This window comes from Brachyistius frenatus, unplaced genomic scaffold (assembly GCF_029030835.1).
Source record: "Brachyistius frenatus isolate BFR_SWC_R1_liver_20210118 unplaced genomic scaffold, ASM2903083v1 Contig_10, whole genome shotgun sequence".
Lineage (NCBI taxonomy): Eukaryota > Metazoa > Chordata > Actinopteri > Embiotocidae > Brachyistius > Brachyistius frenatus.
In genome coordinates this window covers 3,478,125-3,498,322 of record NW_027210609.1, presented here as the reverse complement: position 1 = coordinate 3,498,322, position 20,198 = coordinate 3,478,125, and the positions used below count along the sequence as shown (strand labels likewise).

General features: G+C 38.3%; 1 protein-coding gene across 1 annotated transcript in view; it reads right to left on the bottom strand.

The window, feature by feature from the left end:
- col2a1b (collagen, type II, alpha 1b) overlaps positions 1–20,198 on the bottom strand; it is a 49,378-nt gene that overhangs the window by 15,804 nt on the left and 13,376 nt on the right. Inside the window, exons 11-36 of the mRNA XM_069690919.1 lie at positions 18,673–18,726; positions 17,620–17,673; positions 16,506–16,559; positions 16,350–16,403; positions 15,978–16,022; positions 15,804–15,857; positions 15,451–15,495; positions 15,156–15,209; positions 11,295–11,393; positions 10,887–10,931; positions 10,530–10,628; positions 10,227–10,280; positions 9,837–9,944; positions 8,921–8,974; positions 7,929–8,027; positions 6,361–6,414; positions 5,406–5,504; positions 5,066–5,119; positions 4,427–4,480; positions 3,960–4,013; positions 3,329–3,382; positions 2,750–2,794; positions 2,563–2,661; positions 870–977; positions 699–752; positions 22–75 (exon numbers count right to left, since the gene is read on the bottom strand). Coding sequence (XP_069547020.1) covers positions 22–75; positions 699–752; positions 870–977; positions 2,563–2,661; positions 2,750–2,794; positions 3,329–3,382; positions 3,960–4,013; positions 4,427–4,480; positions 5,066–5,119; positions 5,406–5,504; positions 6,361–6,414; positions 7,929–8,027; positions 8,921–8,974; positions 9,837–9,944; positions 10,227–10,280; positions 10,530–10,628; positions 10,887–10,931; positions 11,295–11,393; positions 15,156–15,209; positions 15,451–15,495; positions 15,804–15,857; positions 15,978–16,022; positions 16,350–16,403; positions 16,506–16,559; positions 17,620–17,673; positions 18,673–18,726 — 1,701 coding nt within the window. The remainder of the gene's footprint in view (positions 1–21; positions 76–698; positions 753–869; positions 978–2,562; positions 2,662–2,749; positions 2,795–3,328; positions 3,383–3,959; positions 4,014–4,426; positions 4,481–5,065; positions 5,120–5,405; positions 5,505–6,360; positions 6,415–7,928; positions 8,028–8,920; positions 8,975–9,836; positions 9,945–10,226; positions 10,281–10,529; positions 10,629–10,886; positions 10,932–11,294; positions 11,394–15,155; positions 15,210–15,450; positions 15,496–15,803; positions 15,858–15,977; positions 16,023–16,349; positions 16,404–16,505; positions 16,560–17,619; positions 17,674–18,672; positions 18,727–20,198) is intronic.

Sequence of the window (20,198 nt, the reverse complement as noted above, 5' to 3'; positions counted from 1 at the left end):
TAAACATGATAGGACACTCACCTTCTCACCATTGGGACCACCAGGACCAGGAGGACCAATGGGACCAGTGAGACCCTGTGACAGGAAACAAGGAAAGAGTATAAAGACTTGCAGCAGTTTGATCAATGACAAGAATTACTATGTTGTTTTAAAATGAGCCCTAAAAAAAATTATCATATCTTTGCATAGCTTTTAATGATTTAAATGTTTGAACAGTTAAAGCTATAGCGCTACAGAGTTTTAACATGGGTTGTCTGGTGGGACATTCCTGTGCTGGCCGAATGAATGCGAACTGGGCATGCTCTATGGATAGAGTGTGTACACCAGAGACTTCCGCTAACTTCTAATTTAGCCCTATGCTAACTTTAATGTTGAAAAAAATAATTAAATCATATGACTCTTCTACACTTACCAAATGGAACAAATTCTGATAGTAAAACAGGTCATTTTGCAGAGGCTTTGACACCTTTTATTTCATTTATCTACTATTTTACAGCTGCAACAGTGGCAGTAAAGTGGGTTACAGCGGAGTCTATGATGTAGGCGTGCGTCAACTGGGTTTTCTGTAATTACTCTCAAAGGCAGAAGGGGGAGACAAACATTCCGCACAGCAGGTTTAAACATGTATAAAATAAATGAAAGTATATAGCACTGGCTATTATCATTTATGAAAACTAAACTGGATGACAGTCACTCACTCTGCCACCATCTTTGCCAGAAGCACCTTCGGGTCCTTTCTCTCCAAGGTCACCCTGTGGGAATAAAAAAAAAAAAAAAAGTCAGTCACCTGGCTGAGAAATTTATACATATCTACAACATAATTTATAAATATTAAATTTTTAACGTTGGTCCTCTCCATCCTGGCTTACTCTGTCTCCTTTGGGTCCAGGAATGCCTGCACCTCCTCTCTCTCCGGGCATACCTTGTAGACCGGGGGGTCCCTGACCACCGGCAGTACCGGCAGGTCCAATAGCGCCCTATTATGGATCATAAATAAAAGGAGATGGGTCAGTGCAATGATAGCAGTGGGTTGAGATACAGACACAGATAGAAAAGTTACTTCAGTTGACTGTATACTGAATAACTACAGCTGCTACAGACGTGAGAAACTCTGACACAAGACTATTGTCACACTGTTCTGTTGTCACATTTCAGATTGCTTTTACCTAGTCCTTGTGCTTATTTATACGTGAATCAAAAACACAGAAATGGTGTTGTTTCAAAGTGAGACAACATCAGCTTACTCAACAAAAGAGAACAATGCTCATCTTTGTCACTGCATGTTCTGTTCAAGGTTATCAGGAGGAAACAATAAAAGAGAAGGATTAATATAAACTTGCACCCACTTTTTCCCCCCAATTTCTACAAGAGAAAAAATAACTATCAAATAATTGGTCCATCAGTTTTATACATAAAAAAAAACTGAAATTCCATGTTTTCGTTTTGACCATTTATTCTGTATTTAAACTGAAAAAGGAGTTTTATCATGACAAAATATCTGTTGCACATATCAAAGCCCAAAAAAAAAGAAAAAAAGGAAGCAAATGCCGACTTTGATTTTTGTAAGTGCCTACACCAGGTCCACTCCTGGCCAAAACATGTAAGGCTTATCAGCAGTGCTTTCTGCTGCAGCCTCAGACTAGAGAACAGACAAACTATCTCCAGTCATGAAGTCGTAACCACAGGGCTCACATAACCACAATGTTGGCTGTGCATACTTTGAAGGTATTTTCTAATTTAAGGGGCGATAAAATGCACAATGTGTCATGGGCAACAAATCATAATGTGTCTCTCTGAGAAACCTGCTCTGCCAACTACAGACTGTCTGCTCATCCCTCCTCCATCACTGTCACCATCACACTTATGTCAGCTCTATAATCATCACCCTCTCTATCTGCTCCTGCCTGACTTTGAGGGAAGAAAACCTATGAACTGGGATTAAAATCTGACCAGATAACAAACCACTACTGTGAAGTGCAGCCACTATTAGCTCCTGCCTCTACTCACAGTGCAGCTGTGAAAAATGACTGCAGCGGTTGGAATTTGTTGATGGCTGAAAAGCAAGTGAGAGTATGGACTGACTGATAATCGTATCAGGTACATAACCACAAGGTCTAGTTTGGAAACTTATCCCTTACGCTGCCAAGGCACCACAAAGTCATCTCACATTTATAAATTCCCATGTTCATTGTCAAGAAAATTTAACAGAGGTGCTATTCCATTAGGACTTTAATCTACTAACAAACCTTATCACAAGATGAGTCAGGATCTGAGTGGTTTACTTCCTCCAATAAACACTTTTAGGGGGAGAACACTGATTGTTCATTTAAATGTGATGTTTACTGAAACACTGACTGTATACAGCTCAACTTAAAAACACCTGAGGTCATTATTATTTAGTCATGTGCTCAGATTACTGTGTTTCTGCTGTTGCATGTGATAAGCGTATTAGAAATCTGGCACAAGGACAATAGAAACATGTCTGCTAGTGGTGTGGGTACACCTCAGGGAACAATGTTTTGATCAATTGAAAAGCTGCCTTTTCTCGGCCACTGTACTCACCTTGGGTCCGTCAGTTCCAGGAGTTCCAGGCAGACCTCTGGGTCCCTGCAGACCCTGAGGGCCAGCGGCTCCTCTCTCTCCGGGGAAACCACGCTCTCCCTGAGCAGCAACACAGTGACAGTCAACAGCATGTCTGACAATTAGATGACCAGAGTGTGATGACGTTACATGAACACCGTTAACTTACTCTGGGTCCAGTGGCACCAGCAGCTCCACCCTCTCCAGGGACACCCTGAGAAGTTAACAGATACAGGATTAGAGTGACGAATCAAGCCACGTATGTTTGACAAGGTAAACTACAACAACACAACTACTATTAATACATTTAGGTGTACTTTAAATTGTCTTAAAGTGGTGGCCAAGCAAACTCAAAATAAGTAGTGAGAGCCAGATATATACAGGATGTATTAAGTATAAAAATACATGTTAAAAAAAGACAACATCTTAAATGCTACTCTTTTCCGTTCACTGTCAAACAGCTCTAATAACTTTGGGAATAAATAGCAGCACTTTAATGATAAGATGCTTTTATGAAACAACAGTGTACACAGCCTCAGAGTTCATTGTTTGATTCAGTTTAGGACACAGATCTGGAATAAAAGAAGACAAATGCAAATACTGTCTTGGTTGGGAGTAAAACAAAGTGCATGAAACTGCTATATTGGGCACTGTCAAGTGATTTAGATAACAGCATCCCCTAAGTTCAAAGATTATGTGATTGTGTGACCTTATAAGCTGTATTTCATTAAAAGAAAAGTGCACCAACCTGGTCTCCTGGCTTGCCTCCCTCACCAGGGGGGCCAGGAGGTCCAGGAAGACCCTGTGGACAGGAGAAAAATCATTAGTGAGGCAGTAACATTAATCATTGAAGCCAGTGAGCTGTAGACTTCTAACTGCACCTTAAGCATAATTTCAAAGTGTAAAAACATTTCCTTGTGTTGCTTACAACACTAAGACATTTTCTAATGTATATTAAGTATAGCTGACATATTCTACATGTTCCATACAGTTATATATGTGTCGTTTCATTAAAGTATATCAATGTTTCTCTGTAACACCACACACAGCTGACCTCAAGGAGCTCTTAGTGGTGAGCCCTTGCTCCAAAGTGATGTTTTGGGACACGCATATAGAAATTTAAAAGTGTTTCCAGAAATGCTCGTAGAAAATCCTCTTAACCTCTAAGATCGATTGTTATCAGGGAGCGTGGCCTAGATCAGTCTGGAGTGATTTCTGCACAGCTCAGTAGGATACCAGAAATAAACTGAGTAAAGTTTTCATTACCAGGCTTCTATTGTATAAATGGTGAAACATTTAGTCATATATTTTCCAGACAAAATTAGAGCAAGCTGCACTCATACATTTAGACTTTAACAAGCCATTTAAGACCAACTCACCTGGAAGCCTGAGGGACCAGGCTGTCCTTGCTCTCCTCTCTCTCCAGCAGGGCCCTAAATAGATAATCCACAATCAAATTTGATCATTAGCTAAATTTCTCTGATGTCATCACGTTTAAAAATATTGTGTAGTTTTCCAGGAACGCAGCTCTGATTGCAGTTAACACTATAGAAATTACTGAGTTTTAACATACAAAGTTTTCTGAGGTTTAATAGGCTTTGTTTTGTTTAGTGTACTGAAACATAAACTTCAAAACAAGCTGAAAGTCTGTCAGTCAGTGGTGCCATCTTAAAATGTCCAGACATTTGTGTCAAGGACTTTTTTCTTTCCCCAGACGGACTATCATAGAGGCAGTCTGGGAAATGAAGATACCAAAGGTTCCTTCTAAGTGCAGACTTATGAAAGGGAGAGATAATATCAGTGTTAAAGCCAAATAGAGTGGGATGGGGGAGATAGAGATACATACAGCAGGGCCTGGGGGTCCACCAGCGCCGGTTTCTCCATCTTTTCCAGGTAGACCCTGGGGAGAGGAGGGAAGATTGAGCGGAAAGAAAAGAAAGGAGGTGGCAGGAGGGGGACGAAGATATAGATATCAACAGTTAAGCCAAAAGTGATGCTATTAACTAGACAGACATCTGATAGATAAAATCAAGCTTTTCAACATGCTTCTCATGTGGAAGCTGAACTGCGAAATAATGGTGGATCAAAGTGTCACAGTAGCTACAGAATACAAAACACCTTATTAGGACAAAAAGCTTAAAATGTATTTAATTGATCATTTGGAGCTTCTGATAACCATGAAAATTGAATAAAAACAAGGTCTACACTACTTTAGCAAGCTATTTATCTGGTCTCACAATAGTGTATATTCTTAAACCATTCAGTGATATGGTCATGTACCTGGTTAGTTAATGCTCTATATAAATATGTATATTTTGAAATCAGTGTCAAAAATAGCAATCAATTAGACAATGGTAAATTTAAAATATTATAAAATAGAAACATTATAATACTGGCTGGATGATTTTTTTTTTTTATTACAGCAAATGCAAGACCCATTTAAAAGATGCTAGTGGGTTATTTAAAGTAGAAGAAGAGAACTTACTCTCAGACCAGGAGCTCCAGACAGTCCTTTCTCACCAGACTTGCCAGGTTCACCCTGATAACAACAGAAATTAAATGCAGCGGTTAGTTTAAATGCTTTTAGTATGTACAAATAAGACAGAAAATATTATACAGCAAGGTCAGCGCTATAAAGGCAAATGTCAGTGAGTGATCAAAGTTGCACCACCGGTAGGCCAAATGCTGTGGCTTCCTGTATCCATTTCAAATTAGAAGCCCTCTGCCTCACGGCCTATCCATATGTTAGGTTTTTACCGAGTCTTGTTGCTATACAGAGGATATCCAATTTTTTACTCACAACTACAAAAAGCCTAACTACTTACAGTTGCTCCCTTGGGGCCGGGGAATCCCATGACGCCAGGCTGTCCGCGGGCTCCCTGTGGCCCAGGGGGTCCTGGACGACCATCCTCACCAGCACCTCCCTAGTCAAGAAAAGTCAAGACAGTTTAATATTTAGAGACCACAATTACAAAGAAAACATTATGATCAAAATGTTTCAAAGAGAAATTTTAAATGAAATTACAGAATCTAAACAATTTTCAGTAAAAGTAATCATGTCATGATATAATTGTGACTGGGAATGTGGGATGGAGAGAAGTAACCGTTCAGACGAATTGATCAGAACTGGATCCGAAAGGTTTGGAGTCACAACATGAAAACATTAAAAAATAAAGAAAATGTGTTATTATTTTGCAAGTGTTTCACGTTTAGCAAAAACTATGAAATTCACTCTATTAATGAACAGCAACAAAAACAATCCCATTTTCTGTTGCTCAAATAGACAAATTACTGACCTGTTACATGAGAAACCAGTCAATGGAAAATAATTCATGGATGTTTCAGTGAAGGTTTGATGTAAACAGTTTTATAGGACATCAAACTAAGTTAACTGCACCAAAAACAAAGTGCATACTATCGAATGTATCGCAAAATGTTATCATGAAAAACAGGAGCCTGTCTAGCAAATGGAGCAACAAGTGAGGTTGAGGAAATGCCTGTGCTCTGAACTTAATGTGAATGTTGAGGCAAGCTACAGTAGAAAGCTGGTGGATAATGGGTGAATAAATCTCCTGCAATTCAATTTGATGAAACCACTTATGAGTCGTTACGTGTTGCGAGCACGTTTTGTCAAATTCATGTCTCTCTTCCTGGCTGTTCCGCATGTGATCTTAAAAAAAACTGTCTGAAAGAGTGTACATACTGTGTGGTTATTTCTATTGATTTACAAAGACACAAAACCAACATTAGTGCTGTTACAACATGGAAAAGTTCACTTACAGAAGGTCCAACTTTGCCTTGAGGACCGGCATCACCAGGGCGTCCAGTCAGACCCTGTCAGAGAAGGACAGCAGAAACACAGACAGAAATCTGGATGAGTCATCACATATCCCTACGAAGGCATGTGCTAAATAAAGGTAGGAACATGGAATAGAATATATGGCACTGTGGGAAATTTAATTTACACCTCTGATTGGCATTGTGTGCAAGAAGCTGCAGTTTAGCACCTATAGATGGAAATGACTACGAACTGTAACATGAATGACAGTGAAGGATACTGATGCTAATGGTTTCTATTTACTCCAGGGGCTCTTTCATATTTCCTCACTGTTGTAAACAAACAGTAACAACCGCTTAGGTAACTGGTGCAAGGTTAAATAACTCCAAAAGCAAGTACTGATGCTGTCCAGTGAAATCCAAAATTTTTAACTGTGAATTTTAAACTGAAGAATGAAGGGTAACTCAACTAATTTCCCACATAAAGGACAGTTTACTCCTCTTTGGGAGTGCCACACACCCACGTCTTAGGATCTTGAAGTTAGAGTTTTCTAAGTTTAACAACCTCACCTATTAGTCTGTTCACAGGTCTTGGGAACACTACTTCATATGTGACCAGAGTTGGCAGAGAACGCTGCGCCAAATTTGTAAAACTGTCTCAAATGATGTCACTTGATTCAGCATTAGGAAAACATTCTGGGGGTTATGAATTAGAAAAGAATAGCTTTCCAGACCTTTGCATCATCTTTCCTTGAGCTTATCAATTCACGGTTAAGTTACCTGCTACTAGAGTAACACACCCAGATCTTTGACCAAACTGTTGGTGGCCGAGTTGCATTGTTGGTAATTTGGTGGCAGGCTTTGTAAATAGAAAAGACACCATCTATGGTTCCACTGAGCAAACTTCAATTTATTTTTAGCTGTCCTTTGAGACTCTGACAATGTAATAAGGATGTAATTCTAAATTGGTTAAGAAGTGTTTTAACACACAGCCAACTCAATGAAAGATGTCAGTTGCTTTGTGAGAAATTTAGCATCGAGTGTTTTCGTAGATTGACCCATGAAATGGATTCAAATTTACAATATATTGGCCTCTGCTGATCAAATTTTGACCATTCTGTTTTCTGTCTATCTCTTCCAAGTGAACTTCATTAAAATGTGTTACCAAATAGTGGGAGCACCCTTTTAATTGTATGTTTATGAGTTCAGAAAATTCTCGTGTGTCTTGGGTTAGATAAAAAAAACAACACATAATTGACTTAAAGATAAAAATGAAGCTGCTAGCAAATGAACAATGGATGGAAATAAATGTTTTTCACAATAGGACAAAGATATGATCCGCAATAACAATGCATTAGACTGACGCAGACCTACAACTAAATAATAATTTGTTAAATATCAACACAGACATATTATCTTCAATAACATAATTGTGCATAATTCTAACATTGGGTGTTATCATCTGGCATTGAATATTTAGGGATGATATTAACTGTAACAGATATTACACATTTCTGCAGAACACAAACATCCAGATGTGATATTGCACTGTCAATATAGGGGGAACTTACCCTGGCACCAGGCAGACCAGACTCTCCAGGACGGCCAGGGTCACCATTAGCACCCTTGGGACCACTAGCTCCAGAGGGTCCACGCTCACCGGGGGCGCCCTATGTTGGGAGAAAGAGCGTAAAACAGACATCAGTCAGTCAATCACTAAGGAGGTGACACCATTCTGAAACACCAGAGGAAATGAGTTTCCATTTTAATAGTATAAAGGAGTTTTATTGACTTGTTGGAGATGAGAAGATTAAAGTCTGACAGATTCATTTTGGTACAAATGAAATTGTCTGTGGGAAGATAATGGTAAATGAGATATTGGTTTTGGTGACATGTAGGTCAGTGGTGCGTGACGATGGGTTTGTAAGATATGCTGCCCTCTTGTGGCCACATGGTGGGGTTACATGCATCACTGCTGACAACTGTTTTTTGCCTTTTATAGAAAAAAGTATTTATTGTGTCGTCAGTTGGGTGCTGATCAAAAATTCAGAATAAACTTTAAAGATGTGAATAAGTTATTACGCACACCATAGACCATATCATTTCAAATCTGTGAACCACTTTGTGCAATCTAACTTGATTTGAAAATTATTCTGAGCTAATGAGGTGAAAAATTATTTTTGAGAGATGTCATTAAGGACAACTGAGTCATTTAAATGCACAGTGAAATATTTTCCTAAAATGATGCTCACTGCTTTATTCCTTTATTTTGTATAATAATACAATTATAAATACAATTTATACAACAAAGGTTACAAAAGTATACAATTTGTTTTTAAATACTACATTTCTATTTTAATAGACTAGTCAAAGTTACTGCTATGACAACTGAAACAATCCTTTTCTTTATGAATTTTGAATATGACTTTCAAAGACATTTGATGAGAAATACAGGCGTGGATGGGAAAACCCATTTTTCATTTATCAACAAACAAAACAAATCAAAACAAGAATTCCAAGTTTCAAGTTCCCAGAGTTACAATGTAAGTGTGACGACACTCACCTTGGGACCAGCCAGACCGTCTTGACCAGGGAAACCACGGTTACCAGGGGATCCCTAAACAGAAAACAGAAAATCTGAGTTATAGTTGTGATGGCAACAACAATACATCACTGAAAATCATCATGTTCCTTGATGAAGCTCCCAGGTGGTGCCCAAATAGTTAAGGAACAGTTTTACGCTCATTCAATTATCTCCAATTGTGTGATGCATACCAATCCAATACACTGATGATTCAACAGCAACAATGTATGAGTTTTGTGGGACAAAATTTGCCACCAAATGAACATTCTGATGTATTAATGTGATGTATTTTTCAACATAAAAACATTTGGATTTACACATCTACACAAGAGGAATCCAATTATTCTGTTAGAGGCCATGTTCACACCAAGACATTAATATGCTCCTCCACATATGTCTCGACAGTTTGTGATTAATAATTGATCCAACTTCCCCGCTCTATATGCAAATAAAGACATCGACCATTTCTGTTTGGAAAAACAAATGTGTTGTTGTTTTTAACTGGCAGGAGGCAGAAATACATTTCCCATCACTAGTCTGCAGAAAAGTCTGTGGTTTCACACTTTAATATGATGTTGTCGTCATACAAACCGCACATCCGTTACATAGGTAGTCCCTCAATGTGGCCCAGGACATATTCACCTACACACTGCTAAATTAATGTGGCCTTATGCCACCAAATTCCCCTCGAGTGTGGTGGAAGCGGATCTCAATGCATCCTCAATGTGGCTTTGCTGCATCCACACCTGTACTTAGAGCTGTCTACTTACTGTTGGATGCGTGTTAATGCCAGGTGTGCGAAGAGCCAGAGTGATGCTATAACAGAGTTATCGAACATCTTACGCTTTTAAGATGTGGAAAATAATCTGGTTTCAACCAGTTTGATGGTACTCACTCTCTCTCCAGGAGGTCCAAGTGGTCCAGCAGCACCAGGCTCACCCCTGGGTCCCCTCTTGCCTTCTTCTCCTTGTGGGCCAGGAGCTCCTTGAAGACCACCTGGTCCCTGGAAAATGCATCAGTAACATATTGTCTTAGTACAGAAAAAAGAAAAACTTGTTTTTGCACATACAAAAAGTAATATGAGAAACTTTTTTAAAGAACAGAGGAATAGTTTGGGAATTTCTTCATCTATGTGAAAAACGTTCAAGGCCAGTAGTTATTTTTTTAGATAATGTAATGTGAAGTGTCTATCTGCTTTTGACATATACATCAATGTTTGATTTAGTGGTGTAGTTGAGAAAACACTGGAAATAAAAGGACAAATAAAAGAAAAAAAACAACTCACAAGTTCTCCTTTGGGGCCAGCCTCTCCCTTGAACCCTGGAATACCCGGGTCTCCCTAAACAGTAGGGAATTTTCGGAGAGACAAACGACAGAGCAAGAAGAACAGACAGAGGGGGGAGGGGGGGGGGAAGCAAACAGTTGTTTTTATTTTTTCAGTGATATTTAATAATTTGGGATATAAAATAAGCAACAAATATCAACCACGAATTGGGAATAAAGTTAGGACCTAAACTGTTCCCATGCAACATAGCACCAATAAAAGGGGGACATCTTTTGGTTCATAAATGATTAAATTAGTACATACAGATGTTCCTTTAGGCCCGAGAGGTCCAGTTGCTCCCTGAGGCCCGGGAGGCCCACGTGGTCCAGGGAAACCAGGAGCACCAGCGATACCAGGAGCACCCTACAGAAACAGAAAGAAACAGACGGGACAGGTCCCTTAACCATCCATCTAACTGGATGCAGAATTACAGGACAGTGATGAATTTAAGCTCAACATGATTTTGTATAAGTACATGGGTCTAATACGATAACTGTAAAGTTCTGTTATAAATCTATAACGAGCACTAAAGTATCCCAAACATAAACTGTGAATGAACATCATCTGCACACACTTTGGGGACGCTCAGATATACAGACAAATAACAGCTTTTAAACTTACAGCTGATCCTTTAGCTCCAGGGATACCATCGGTACCAGGGTTGCCCTGTAAAGACAAACAAGTAAGTACCCTGAAAAAAGTGGTCCTGTTATTGTTCTGGGATTGATTAGTCTAACCAACGATGTTAATGTATAGAGTCAAAGACATTGTACAGCTTAGTTCTCATGGTTTATTAAACAAGCTATGTTGCTGACAAGCTACGTTTCTTAAACAAACAAACATAAGTGGAAAATATATTTAAAAAAAAAAACTATGAACAAAATATGATTGTCAGAGCCACTCAATTGGACCTCCTTAAAATACTTGTATCATGAATGAAAACCAAATAGTTTATATGAAGAAATATTTTTCTAAAGCCCCTCATACAAAGTTTATATTAATTTAGTGCATGTGTGTAGCATCACTTACAGAAGCACCAGAAGGTCCGGATGATCCAGGAGTGCCAGACTCTCCACGAGGTCCCTGAGCACCCTCGGGTCCACGAGCACCTGTGGGCCCAGCCTCTCCCTGATAAGCAACACAGGAGACACATGGCCGATTAAATTAATATGTAAGCAGCGTTTAAGTACTTACTCATTTTCAATCAAAATTATTTCCAGAATTATTTGTTAACATCAAATTTGTTAACAAGCTCAAAGTCCATAAAAACAGATTAAAAAAAAAAAAAAAAAACCTCTTGTAATGGTATTTGATGAATCTAAAAACAGAAAACATTAAAGGGGAGCACTTAGAATAAATGTAAGAATATATATGCGAGAGAGTGTGAATGGCATGATATCTTTAGCTTTATTTTATAACATAGCCTATTTGTTTTCCTTGTTCCTATAAAGACCCTAAATGAGTTAAATATGAATATAAATTCACATCTCCATATTGTAAATAGCCTAAGTGAACTACAACAACAACGGCAGCCCAGGAATAAATACCTTTTAAAGTTAATATTTTATGTTGTGCACATTTATGGATAGTAAGCCAGGAAGTGAGATATTTATAAACTTTATCAGGCTGTCACAAATGTGACAATGTGGAAAGAGTTTAGGCAAACCTTGTGTGTAGCTCCGCTGCACTAATTTGACAATTACACGAAAAACACCAAAACACAAATCTAACGCACCCTCTGAACTCTGGCGGGCTATTTAAACTAACAGTTCACTTCCGGTTTGTTTGTTTGTTTTTCCCAACTCCGGTACCGCGCCACCTGTTTATTTCATTCGCAAACTATCCCAGTTCTAGCTCCAGTTTATCGCGTCGCGTATTAGCAGAATATGCCAGTAGCCTTTTATATACAGTCTATGGGCGGTGTTACCTGGAAGAAGGTTACCTGAGATCGCAACTCCACGTCACCAGTAAGTATTTCCCTTTATTTGTTAACATGCGTGTTCTGAGCCACTGCGATGTTGTGTTTATGTGTGTTGGCCAAGTAGCTGTTGTTGCTGGTTATGAGTTCTGCTTTGTATTAACATTAGTGTGGATTCGTTTCTTGTGGTTGATTTTCTTTTGATCGTTGTTTGTATGTGTATCATGATGCTGACGGCTTACACAGTGTTGAAATATGAGCACTGACACACCTAATACTCACGGGATATGTACTTCCCAGTGGCGTGCTGCTGCTGCTGCTGCTGCTGCTGGTGGTGGTGTTGTTTTGAAGCGCTATGTAACATGACTGTCTCAATGTAAACTGTATGTGGGCCATTTCCCCTGTAATAGTGGATGCGTGGGAAACTCATAGTTTAGCCATATTTAGATATTTCCTGTGGTGTAAAATAACTGGGTACAATTACTCAAGTGCTGCACTTGAGTACAGCTTTGAGGTATTTGTACTTTTACTTGAGTATTTAATTTGGTTGCTTCTTTATACTTGCTACTCCACTCCATTTCAGAGCAATTTACTCTATTCTCCTCTACATTTATATGGCAGCCTTAAATGCTAGTTCCTATGAAGATGACGATTTGACACAATGGATAATATAACGAACTTTTAAAATAGAACACATTGTTCAAGATTAAACCAGTGGTTTCCAACCTCTTTGGCTTCGGACGTCTTGCAAAAAGTAGTGTGTAGTTGGAGTTGCATTTCAATAAATGTTCAACTGATCCAATATCTCACCAAAGCGCACAAAAGATTTATGGATCATAAATCAGATTTGTCTCCTTTTCTCTCCCAGTAATCATCTCACGACACGTCCGATTTATCTGTTGTCTCTGTATATAAAACTGGCTATAAAGTTTAAACTACCTCCAAAATACTGATTACACACTGATGCATCAGTATTGATAATCTAATGATGTCATATATAATATTCCATCAGTCAAAATGGCCAAACAATAACTTTTACTTTAATACTTTAACTACAGTTTTCTTCCAATACCTATCTGCTTTTACTAAAGTAGGATTTTACTTTTACTTGTAATGGATTATTTTTACATTGATGTATTGGTGCTTTTACCTAAATAAAGCATCTGAATAGTTCTTCCCCCACTGAATGTTTCCCACTTGCATTTTATATTGAGCTAAACAATAGTGAATTGTTTCATCTCCAAGTAGATTATCTGTGGAAGTCTGCCTCATACTCTTCATACCGTAATTATATCTTGACTGCTTTTTTTTTTACACATTAACCTGCTGCTGCATTTATTGCCACCTGCTGCTGATCAGTGCTACATAACATTGAGTCATAAATTATCCTTTAATGTGTCAGTAAAAAAAAAATCATCTGCTGCATATCTGACTTTGCTGAGCCTGTAAATGCAAATTAAGGTCAAAGTGTAGAAATTAGAGTTTAATGCTTAAAAATAATAGTTTTCTGTCTTTTTAATACTGCTCTAAGATGTGTTATCCAAAGCCATGTGCATACTATTTTGCAGACCTTCTGATTTAGTACTAAAAATTCGTAGTCCTTTATTAAGAGGAGAATATTCTCCACCTTCTATGGGCACCGGCCAGAGATTTTAACATACCTGAGGTATGCTGCCTGATGGTGCTGAATGGAATTCCTTTGCTACTGCTGCAGGTCTGTTGACTTTGAAGTCCCAATAGTGGGATGTAGTAGAGTTTGTGAGTGTTTGCAAAAATGGTGACGTAGTACTGTAGATGGAATTTATTTTCTTGGTAAGCCTATTGTCAACGCCAATATTTTACTGGCAATCACTGTGAAAACTTGGACAAAAAGGAGGAACATCTGCCAGTTGTTGTTTTTTTTTGCTTGGCTAATGCTAAATTATACAGTTTAACGGCAGCTGGAGCTGAGTGAAAAACTGTCCCAGGTAGATTTGTTCAGCTCAGCATCACAGTTTATTCAATCGAGGTTCAAATAACTGTTGTTTATTTCTTGCCGGCTTTTTTTTTTATTGTGTTGGATCCTTTTAACTATGCAAAACTGTTCTCGAAAGGCTCAAACGGGGAAAAAAACTGAACTGGGGCCTGCCATTCATGAATACTCAGGGAGTTAACAAACAGGTCTCATCCAAACAAACAGTGAATAGTATTCTTGAAGGTACAGCAGAGTAACGTAATATGATATTTTTAACATTTCCTACCATGGGGCATTCTCTGGTATATCATAATAAAAACATACATCCACACAGAGGCCTTCAGATTCTCCCGCAGACAAACATAAAACTATACTGCGTGTTTCTCAGTGTAACTTGATAAAACACATAAACACACACATTTTCACATCTCGAGTCTAGCTTGTCTTGAATACTTCAAGACAAACTCCTGGTTTTTGTAATGCGATACTCCGTTTGTAATTCCTAAAATAATTCCCAAATTATCAAGGGGCCTGGAAGAAGAAAGCAAACCACGAGCACAGGACCTTGAAGCGCGGAGCTGAGCTGCCTGCCGTGCAAGGAGGCGTAAATCAGACGCAAAGCAGAAAGAAAAAAATAGACGGTAAGGGGGAGAATATCACTTTAAAATCCCCCTCGTCCCTGATTTTCCACACAGATGGAAGCTTAAAGCACTTTTCAATGCAGAGCAGCCTTCTCCAATTTCACAAAAGCATCTTGTCCCCACAAATTCCTCCCTGAGCTGGGTGCAGCCATTTTCTGAGATATGAACTTCTTGATTTGATTCAAGAAACTCTTATTCCAACTTAAACAGAACTAATGACTTTATTTTTGTGAATTTCTTAAAGAAGTGATTGGAAGTTCATTTATTCTGGCTAGTTTTCAAATAGAAAGAAAGAAAGAAAGAAAGGAGCAAACAATATGACACAGGTGAAGGTGAGGATGAAGTGGAGGCACACTGTAGGTAAACTCGTGACTTACCTTTGAACCAGGAGAGCCGGGAAAGCCCGGAGCTCCAGAAGGACCAACAGGGCCCTACAGAGAAGAAGGTACAGTCTATCAGCTCAACTATTAATCACTGCCACATCCAGGTGTGTAGGTTCAGACACTTCTATCATCCTGCAAAGGCGTTTGTGTGTGTGTGGAAGATGTGAGTGTTAAAAAAACAAAACATGAATGATTTAATTTGCAGTATTTCTCACTAGATCTGAATGCAAAGGATAAAAGTGAAAATAAAATGAAAGGGAATTAAATGAGATTTTAAAAGGATACTTACTGGAGGACCAGCAGGGCCAGGCAAGCCATCATTTCCACGTGCTCCCTGAATGGAGAGAACAGTGTAATATGAGCGCATGGCAGAAAAACAGCTGGACAAATGTTTTCTCACAATTAGTCTTAGGATTTTACCCATCAGCAACTTGGTGCTGAGGTACAATAAATAATACTCGGTATTAACCCAATTATTGGCATAATTGCCCTTTGTGTGGCGCATTGAAGGGACCACCTTCTCCTACCTAACTCTTAAGTAGATACTGAAATAGAAAGCGGAAGCATCAAAACCATCTGTTATGAATCAAAGGTTTAAGTTTGTGTCCAATAAGAGTATTTAGAGAGAAAGATGGCACCTACAGCAGCTCCACTGGGTCCAGGACGTCCTCTCTCACCAGGCAAACCACGTGGTCCCTAGGCAGGGAAGGCAGATGACAAGAGGCTTTTAACATTGATTTGTGATTATCATTGAAAGTGGATAGTACATGTTTTTTTTTTCTTTTTTAATGTAGTGTGATGTCCACAGATACACACCATAGGTCCAGGAGCGCCATTCTCTCCAGGAGCACCAGCCTCACCCTAAAAACAGGGAAGATTTAGCTGTGAAAATGGCAAGGCAGTAATAAAGATAGACAGTTTATAGGTCATTTTGTATCCCCATTCGTTATTGATATGGCAACCACTACTCCTTCTGGTGTGTCTATACGCCATAGTAGATGGAAGAAGCATCATCTCGAGACACATTACAAATTATACGTCAATGACAAATCATCTTTTACCACTTCTACCGCACCTTTTATTGCATTTTGCTATACCGAGTCTCATTGTACTAAAGTTACAGTCAGTACAGAAAGGCATGCAAACACAAACTGTGGAGTGGTGCTTTAACGAGTCATAAAAACGTACCTTAGAACCAACAGCTCCAGTCTCTCCCTTTGCACCATCAAGTCCTGAATAACCCTGAAAGACAGAGAGGGCAGAAAGGGGCACATTTAGCCATCAAAGAACATGAACACTCACTTAATTGTGTTTGAATTTGTTAAAGAAGATGAACAAACTCACTCTGTGTCCCTTGATGCCAGGCAGACCAGGCGTTCCGGGGAATCCACGAGCTCCCTGAGATTCAGGACGAGAAATGGATGGAGATTAATATAAAGACGAGGAAAAGATGAAGCTAAGAATACAAAATAATGTTGAAATTAAGATGCAGATTTCATGAGGACAGATTTTCGCCACACAAATGTTCCTCTTTAACAAGTAAAGGATAAAAGGAATACAATTCTTCTTCTATTACAAATGTTCTTTTGAGTCCAGTTTTGGCTGCCACTGGCCACATGGGAAATTCAGATCACAAACTGTTCTGATTCTTGTCTGTAGATGATGAATGACTCAGTCTAAATTTGGGGACATAATTAAAAAGTAATTTCCAGAGCTGACCAAAGTTTTCAAGATCTAGAAAAAGGAGCTCAATCTATACAGTGACCTGTCATTCCTGTCGGTTTTAAAAGACGAGTGGAGTAGTTGTTTTATCGTACATCTATATAAAGTGAACAAAACAGAAAACCCCACACATCGTTTTATTCACTGCTGATATCTTCGTACATCACCAAATTTGTTTCAGTCATTGAAACATTGTGCAGGAGTTTTTCCTAATTTTTGTCCAAGCTGTGCTGTCTTCTGGTGCACATTTGTTGAGATTTTATAATTTTTCAGGACCTATGCTGAAATGCATAAAATAGAGGGGCAATTTTGAGTTGAATTAAATATCATTTTGGAGTGACAGTGATAGGAAATTCTTCAATTCGTTCATTATGTCAGCCAAGGAAGTTAGGTTTTTGGTGAGATTTTGTTTGTTTGTGGGTCTGTTTGTTTGCAGGATTATTAAAAAACAAAACAAAAAAAACAACAACTACTGGCACAGTTTTCATGAAACTTGGTGGAACGGTGTAGCATAGAACAAGGAAGAACCCATTACATTTTGGGCAGAAACTCATTTATTCAGACAGAATTGTCTCACATTTTGATAAAATACTACTAAACTGGTTGTTTGGCCACCAGAAGCAAAACATAACCTCACAGTATATAAAAAGAGCTTTTTTTTTTTTTCTCCACAAATTACTCAATAGTTATATAGTAAGAATGAGTTAGAAGGCATTAGCAGTATGAAATAACTCACCTGAGGTCCAGTAGGTCCACGCTCGCCTGATTTTCCAGGTTTGCCAGCCTCACCCTAAAACGGGAATGGAGACAAAGATGAAAATATGTAAAACAAACAGGTGCAGGTGTTCCCATTCAAATGTGTAAAAACTTAGTATTTAATGTAGTTCAATGTCATTGCTCTTATAATGAGCACCCCTAGTGGACACATTTTGTCAGAACGTGTCTGCTGCCATCCTGTGGATAAAAGTGGGAATAACATTTTGATATCTATGATCCCTGTGTCACTAAAAAAGCAATACAAATGTCAATCTGCTTAATTACGGTAGATTAAAAAAAAAGAAAAAAGTAATGTGTTTAAACATGTTCTGATGAAGAGCCCTCACTCATATTAAAAAAAAAAAAAAAAAAAAAAAATCATGTAAGCACCATTAAATTAAGTTGATATGACATGCTTTTAGGATCCTTTTAGCACATCATAAATTCTGCATTTAGTTGCAATAACAATACTATCATGCAATATAATACCATACAATACCAGTACTTTGGCAGATGATTTCTGTGCCTGACACAATGCAAATACCAGCACCAATTTAAAAACTGAAACAAGTACACACAGCAGAGTAGTTCTGCAAAACCAGCAAGGTGTTGAACATTTACAGAGCTAAGCGTTCAAAATGATACATTTGATAATTCAAAGAGAAAAATCAAACCAAAGTGAAATTTGTACTTTATATTACAATTAAAATAAACAACAAGTAAATTCAAGATAACAATCAAGTAATTTAAACGCTTGGAGTGTTTGCATGCTGTTGAAATGTAGTGGCATAGAGGGACAGTATTTCTGTAGGTGTCATTTAAAGGTTACAAGAAAAGTTTAGTTCAGTCATTTTCAGATAAGTTCACATTAAATGTATTCTATTCTGATGACCTGTTACTGTTTCAGTCTTAAAAAGCCCAGATAATACGCTGTAGGAGGGCAAAGCCCTTGAGATAAGCGCATCATCGTCAGAGTTCCTGCTTGTTGAAATATGTATTAATAATTTTGACAAGTTGTAACAGTCACACTTACATCATCTCCAGGTTTTCCAGGAGATCCAGAGGGGCCACGGGGACCCATGGGGCCCTGTTAGTAACAGGGAAAACAAGCAAAGGTGAGACTCAGTTACCATTTGTAACCAACAGAGGGCAACGTTTGACAGTTTAAAGAATGTGTCGTGATTCATGGTGACAAGTTCTGCTTTCTCTCTCTTTACAATCAGCCAAAGAGAAGCCAAATAAATCACTGCTACACATGACTTTAATTATAATTTGAACTGTTTAAGTAACTGTTACACTTATTGGACACAACCTGTCATTAATAATGTTTACTGCTACATTAATCAAAAAAACACTTTATTGAAGTGATATTGTTATGCTAAAACCCACTGAATTTTGATCTCTAATTAATGTGAGCTCTTTGTATAAACGTTTGTAAACAATGTTCCAAAACAACTCTGATGAAATTGTAGTTCTTAATCACTGTATTTCAATGAGAAGAGGTCCCAGTAAATAGGATTTACTAGATTAGCTTATTAGCTTTTTAAATAAGAAAAAAATTATCAATATTCTTATCCAACATCCCAAACTTCTATTGGTCATTTTCTTCCTTAGATTTCTCACTTTATATGTGTTGATATATATGTTTGTCATATAAGTGTTAAATTTACATCTAAATGACCATTCTCTATCTTACAGAATTAATACTTGTGATCCTTATTATAATTAAAATATTTCCCTCTGTATGACCCATGATCTTGATTTAGCTAATTAAGGGGACCTCATTGATACTTTTCTACACTGATGGAAAACTACAGCACAAGCATCTTTGACTCATTGTGATTTCAAAAGCTAAAATGATCTCTGGAGCTCACCCTTGGCCAACACTGTGACCCCTGTACAGCTGTCAAGTTATTTTCTGGAGGGAGGCTTGATTTTAATTACACATAATGATGTACTGGCACATTTTTAAAAGAGAGATGTTCTGTCTGCTTATCTGAACTCCACATGAGCAGATTAACACAACAGTGGGGAAACCTTGCTTTGTCTACCTGCTGAGGGAACGGGGAGGACGGGAAAGGGCGGGTAGTCTGATTTTGGGAAGCTTTGGGAGGGGTGAGGGCTCGGGCAGCAAAGGGGAGAGAAAACTAAGAAAAATGATTGTAAGAATAGACAACTAATGGGAAGGAATAAAAAAAAAAATTCTACAAGAAGACTTATTCGAGAGTAAGGAATTGAAGGCTCAGTAAAAGGACAACAAACACTGGAAGCTGTCAAGGAGGACATGGGGGAAACCTTGTGTGAAAATCACAGATTTACTTCTCACAAATTACAGCATAGTGCAACAACAGAAGGCCAAGTCAACACCCTTTCCCCCATGAGACGTCAGGTTTAGATCTCGGATTTTAAGTTTGGTACGTGGCTCCTAAGGACTGACTGAAAAGGGTTGTAAATGTTGCAATTGAAACAACTGCTGGTCACAGGAGAAGTATATAGAAGTTGATAGTTGGCAATGAGGTCATAACAAAGGATAGCTATTGTTTTGGCTAATTTTTTTTA